Source organism: Brachyistius frenatus, unplaced genomic scaffold (assembly GCF_029030835.1).
Source record: "Brachyistius frenatus isolate BFR_SWC_R1_liver_20210118 unplaced genomic scaffold, ASM2903083v1 Contig_504, whole genome shotgun sequence".
Classification (NCBI taxonomy): domain Eukaryota; kingdom Metazoa; phylum Chordata; class Actinopteri; family Embiotocidae; genus Brachyistius; species Brachyistius frenatus.
Window position 1 is genome coordinate 35,539 of NW_027211103.1, and position 6,668 is coordinate 42,206.

The 6,668-nt window shown below is 46.0% G+C and overlaps 1 protein-coding gene across 1 annotated transcript; it reads left to right on the forward strand.

Moving 5' to 3' along the window:
* The first annotated feature begins 1,966 nt into the window (after window positions 1-1,966).
* On the forward strand, window positions 1,967-5,783 carry LOC138614441 (nucleoside diphosphate kinase B-like). The gene is made up of 5 exons (XM_069687913.1): window positions 1,967-2,076; window positions 3,672-3,804; window positions 4,711-4,812; window positions 4,893-5,005; window positions 5,361-5,783. Exons 2-5 carry the CDS (start codon window positions 3,676-3,678, stop codon window positions 5,473-5,475), a joined length of 459 nt encoding a protein of 152 aa, XP_069544014.1. The 5' UTR covers window positions 1,967-2,076; window positions 3,672-3,675; the 3' UTR covers window positions 5,476-5,783.
* Window positions 5,784-6,668: the final 885 nt, after the last annotated feature.

Here is a 6,668-nt window from a genome sequence, read left to right on the forward strand (position 1 = left end):
TAACAAGTCTAACAACATCTAACAACTCTAACAACTCTAACAAGTCTAACAAGTCTAACAAGTCTAACAACATCTAACAAGTCTAACAAGTCTAACAACATCTAACAACATCTAACAACTCTAACAACATCTAACAACATCTAACAAGTCTAACAAGTCTAACAACTCTAACAACATCTAACAACATCTAACAACTCTAACAACATCTAACAACTCTAACAACATCTAACAACTCTAACAACATCTAACAAGTCTAACAACTCTAACAACATCTAACAAGTCTAACAAGTCTAACAACTCTAACAACATCTAACAACATCTAACAACATCTAACAAGTCTAACAACTCTAACAACATCTAACAACATCTAACAACTCTAACAACATCTAACAACATCTAACAACTCTAACAACATCTAACAACATCTAACAAGTCTAACAAGTCTAACAACTCTAACAACATCTAACAACATCTAACAACTCTAACAACATCTAACAACTCTAACAACATCTAACAAGTCTAACAACTCTAACAACATCTAACAAGTCTAACAAGTCTAACAACTCTAACAACATCTAACAACATCTAACAACATCTAACAAGTCTAACAAGTCTAACAACTCTAACAACATCTAACAACATCTAACAACTCTAACAACATCTAACAACTCTAACAACATCTAACAACTCTAACAACATCTAACAAGTCTAACAACTCTAACAACATCTAACAAGTCTAACAAGTCTAACAACTCTAACAACATCTAACAACATCTAACAACATCTAACAAGTCTAACAAGTCTAACAACTCTAACAACATCTAACAACATCTAACAACTCTAACAACATCTAACAACTCTAACAAGTCTAACAACATCTAACAACTCTAACAACATCTAACAACTCTAACAATCTAACAACTCTAACAACTCTAACAACATCTAACAACTCTAACAACATCTAACAACTCTAACAACTCTAACAACATCTAACAAGTCCAACAAGTCTAACAAGTCTAACATCTAACAACATCTAACAACTCTAACAACATCTAACAACTCTAACAAGTCTAACAACATCTAACAACTCTAACAACATCTAACAACTCTAACAAATCTAACAACTCTAACAACATCTAACAACTCTAACAACTCTAACAACATCTAACAACTCTAACAACATCTAACAACTCTAACAACTCTAACAACATCTAACAACTCTAACAACATCTAACAACTCTAACAACATCTAACAACTCTAACAACATCTAACAACTCTAACAACATCTAACAACTCTAACAACATCTAACAACTCTAACAACTCTAACAACATCTAACAACTCTAACAACTCTAACAACATCTAACAAGTCCAACAAGTCTAACAAGTCGAACATCTAACAACATCTAACAACTCTAACAACATCTAACAACTCTAACAAGTCTAACAACATCTAACAAGTCCAACAAGTCTAACAAGTCTAACATCTAACAAGTCTAACATCTAACAAGTCTAACATCCAACAAGTCTAACATCCAACAACATCTAACACCTCTAACAACTACACCGTACATAAAGATATCCACGCAGCACTGGACTGTGACACTAACCTCTCTACTGGACCTGAAGACACCTTCACGTCCTCTTCTCAGGTGCATCACAGTGAGAAGTGTGTTGTGGTGAGTGAAAGGTGTTCATGGAGGAAGAAGAGTGGATGAGAGTCTAACTCTGTAAGAGACAGAGTCCATAGATGTGTCTGGTTCAGAGACTTTGGTGTCTCAGCTTCAGATTAAAGCTTCATCTCGTGCTGGTTTGAATGGATTCTGATAAAGAGACATAAAAAGTGTCTTCCTGCAGACAAAAAAAAAAAAGATGATCCCGCGAGACCAGAGCTGAAGCGTGTGGCTCCGCGAGACTGCTGAGCAAAGCGCCTTTTTAATTTTGGCTCCGGTGACTTGCCGTCGTGTCAGTCTCCGCCTCCACTCATAAATAGCGGCTGCGCACCCTCCGCGGTTCTTCTCCACCGTCAACCGGAGTCCCTGCTGTCTGCCGCCGAACCGGAGAGTCACCGTCAAGGTATTGTGAGCATATTCTCCCCCCGGTGCCGGTGTTTCTGAGCTCCATCTGACTTCCTCCTGTCGGCGGTTCGGCTGAGTTTGAACTCGGTTCGGTCCAGTCGAACTTCGGCTTTAAGTAGAACTCCGTTTTCATGAATGCGGTTCCGGGAGGTGTTTTTTTCGGTGAGGCGTGTCCCGGAACAGAAGACACCATGTGGCAGTGTGTGGAGGCCCGGGCCGCTCCGGCGGGGGACGGGGTGTCTCACCGGCTGTCTGTCTCACGCTGTCTGTCTCACGCTGTCTGTCTCACGCTGTCTGTCTCACCGGCTGTCTGTCTCACCGGCCTTAAAACGGCGGCTGTCCAGTCCAGCCGGCAGCCATGACGTCACGTCCAGAGGGCGCAGACCGTGCGCGTGCGGCAGCCAGTCAATCAGGAAGTCATGATCTGTCACGCAAGACATGGCGGTTTCTTACAGGCCGCTCCACCCGCCGTGTTCTTCCGGTAACGGAGAGTTAATAGAGCTGCCAATCAAACCTCTTTAAATACACGTCAGATTTAGCAGCAGGTCTCAGAGCTGCATGAAGTGGTGCTCCATGACCTTCATGACTTCCATGACCTTCATGACCTCCATGATCTCCATGACCTCCATGACCTTCATGACCTCCATGACCTTCATGACCTCCATGACCTTCATGACCTCCATGACCTCCATATGTCTTTGGAAATGTGTTGCATAGATGTTGTTTTTGATATTAGAGTGTTTATTCCACTAAAGAGGAGGCCTCTGAGGAGGAGGCCTCTGAGGAGGAGGCCTCTGGAGCTGATGGTTCAGACCTGCAGGATGAAGCACCGACCTGTGATGGGATGACTTGTCTTCAGGCTGCATCAGTGGCACCGAAACGAGCTCTGACCTTCGGCAGGACGAAGCGTTTGTTTGGGCTTTAGGACGTCAGGCTGAAGGTCGTGGAGTTATTGGACTGCCGGCAGGACGTGCTGTTGTTTCCCGGCGTGGGATTAGATCCAGTAACTGGTCACAGGAGACGCTGGCATGGACATGGAGATTTATACTTGAGCTTTGAGTCCACGCCAAGAGATCAAGACTCGGAAATGAACCTAAACGTTGGTGTGACTCGTTCGATCGACGTTCTGCACCGTTCACCATCAACAGCTGATCGGACCACGAACAGTTGTTTTAAAATATTTGTTTTACTTTGATAGTGTCAACTGGCTGCAAAACTAACAAAATAAAATTCAGTGAAACTTGGTTCTATTAAATATATAAAGAATGAATTGGAGAGTTTCTGAAGAAGTGGATGAAGCTGAGCCTCGGTCGGTCCTGACTTGTGACTGGAAGTAGAAAGTGGGAGGATAAAGGTGATTACTTTGTGGGCGGGGCTTCCAGCCCAGGTCCCGCAGTCCTGCTGCAGTCAGTGCAGCCGCTTCGCTCCGAGCCCGGCGCTGTTCAGAGCGATGGGGTCGGGGCCCTCGGCGGCCGGGCCCTCGGCGGCCGGGCCCCCGGCGGCGGGGTGAGTGACTCCTCCGGGCGTCGGTCCTCCTGCGGCGCCCTCTCTCGCCGTGACATCATCCCCTTTCTCCCCCCTGCTGTGTTTCAGAGTCATGGCCGAGCTGAAGGAGCGCACCTTCATCGCCATCAAGCCCGATGGCGTGCAGAGAGGCATCGTCGGTGAGGTCATCAAAAGGTTCGAGACCAAGGGCTTCAAGCTCGTCGCCCTGAAGATGCTCCACGTGAGTAAACGTCCCGTCTTCATCCCTCTGCACACACCGGTGATCTGATTAGCATGCTCGTCTATTCCTGACCGTCGCTGCAGATTAGCAGAGCTGAAGGCTCGTGATCCTCGAACATCTGATCTGAGCCGGCGTTAACTTCCCCTCAGCTCTGCTTTGGATTTATAAACATGCATTATGGAAGGATTTATTTAGGAAGACGTGTGTGTGTCTCTTGATGTTAGAAATGAGTTCAGGTCACTGAGGGAGGAGGATCAAGTGTAAATGCTCACATCACATCTGCAGACATGTCAAGCTTCAGTCTGACGTGGAGAATAAAACGTTCACGGAGGCTAACCGGGATGTGACGTTTTGTTTTTAAAGTATTTTTCTGGTTCTATCGCAGCGACCTGATCACGTGACCGTCGTAGAGCTTTCATAAACTGATGGAGAGCTGCTGATGCTGCAGTTACAAAACGCCTTCTTATTCAACACGTCGGCTACGAACACCTTTAAAACTCACGAGTTTAAAACCAGACGATCTGCTGGTCCACCGATAGAATCAGAACCGTTCTGGAGGTGTGTGTGATGTGTTCAGGGAACATCTGTTGATTGTAGCTACTGAAAATGAGCTGGCTTCCCCTCTGCTCCTCTGCAGGGCATGAAAACCACAGATTTTTACTTCAATATAATTTTCTTTATTGATCTATTTTATAATATTGGGGCATCGTTCCAGTTGAATGACACCCAGGACTGTCTGCAGCACAGTGTCCGCCATCTCTTCAGTGATTATTACGTTGAACTTAGTCAATGTCCAGGATGTGCTGAGCTGATGTGGAACAGGTGCAGCTTCTTGTCTTTCACCTCCACAGGTCAGTGTGTGAAGATGGCAGCTCAGTTCGTTTGTGTCATGTGTTTGTGCTGCAGGCCTCCGAGGACCTCCTGATGCAGCACTACGTCGACCTGAAGGAGAGACCTTTCTTTCCCACCCTCATCAACTACATGAGCTCTGGTCCAGTGGTTGCCATGGTAAGAGATGGCGGTCGTCACGGCGTCTAAAACCTGCTCCGCTGTGTGAACAGAGCAGCTAACACCGTGTTGTGTTGCAGGTGTGGGAAGGTAAAGGTGCGGTGAAGACGGGCCGGGTGATGCTGGGTGAGACCAACCCGGCCGACTCCAAACCCGGAACCATCAGAGGAGACTTCTGCATCGACGTCAGCAAGTGAGTCTGTTTGGCTGCTGCCATGGCAACGTTCATGTCCCTAAATCAGGCCCGCCGGGATTTTGCGATTGAAAACTTGAGATTTTTGCAGTGTTTTTTCTCAAATTTTGACGTAATTTGAGGTTGTTGGTTTTTTTGTGTAAAACTGCAGCAATTAGAAAAAAAAATGCATTTGACCTGTTAAATCTACCTGATAAAGAAGGATGAGATAACAATCCTGCTGCACATCACTAATATTTTAGTTGTAGTATTCTTGAATTTGCATTCATTATTGTGATTTTCTGGAGGTTAAAAGAGCAAATATGACAGTTGGAGATTTGTGTGGAGCACGTTGTGACGTTCGCCCGTCTCTCAGGAACATCATCCACGGCAGCGACTCGGTGGAGAGTGCCAACAAGGAGATCTCTCTGTGGTTCAAAGACGACGAGCTGGTCAGCTACACCAGCTGTGCCTTCAGCTGGCTCTACTGAGCTGCTCCGGGTGCTGCAGCGGTGGACGCCACCGGAACGTTTGCCTCACACTTCCGGTTTTCACCTGTAGCCTGGAGGGGAGGAGAACCGACGTTCTTCATGTCTCACCATCCTCGGACCCGCTCATCGTCATACTGTACTCGGATGGTCTCTGCCGAGGTCCGTGTTAGTCCAGGTTCATTCCTGAGCGTTCATTCCTGTAGAAACATTCCATCATGTCCTTGAATGTTCAGTTAATCACTTGAAACTCGTCTTTGACTGTCAGGTTTGTTAAAGGTGTTCTGCTTTCCAATAAAATGCTCACAATACCAGATGTTGTGTTCACTGGTGCACATATGATCCTGTAGTGGCCTCCTGCACTCAGACTGCAGGGTTAGATGTTGTGGTTCATAGCAACTCAGACTGGATTACATGGTGCTCTAATCTAAGAACCAGCTGCCAGCAGTTGAATTTTATTTTGTAAAAAAAATTATTCATGCGTATTTATTCTATTCAATTTTATTTCTATAGCGCCAAATCACAACACAGGTTATTTCATGGCACTTAACACATTAAAATCCTTACAGCAAGACTTTACAATATTATACAGAGAAACCAACAATTCAACAATTCCCACATAAGCTAGGAGGGAAAAACCTCCTCTTTAAGGGAGAAAAACCTCCAACAGAGGGAAGAAAAACTCCCTTTAACAGGAAGAACCAGGATCAGAGGTGGAGAACATCTGTTAACAGAACCAGGATCAGAGGTGGACCGAGCATCTGTTAACAGAACCAGGATCAGAGGTGGGCGGGGCATCTGTTAACAGAACCAGGATCAGAGGTGGGCGGAGCACCTGTTAACAGAACCAGGCTCAGAGGTGGGCGGAGCATCTGTTAACAGAACCAGGATCAGGGGTGGGCGGAGCACCTGTTAACAGAACCAGGCTCAGAGGTGGGCGGAGCACCTGTTAACAGAACCTGGCTCAGAGGTGGGCGGAGCATCTGTTAACAGAACCAGGATCAGGGGTGGGCGGAGCACCTGTTAATAGAACCAGGATCAGAGGTGGGCGGAGCATCTGCCTCGACCGGTTGGGGTGAGAGGAGAGCAGAGAGAGAAAAGGACAGAATAGAGATAGAAGAGAAGAACTGTTGGTGGAGACGACAATCACAGAGCAGAGACATGCAGCTCCATGACGGGACATCTGGAAAAGAAAG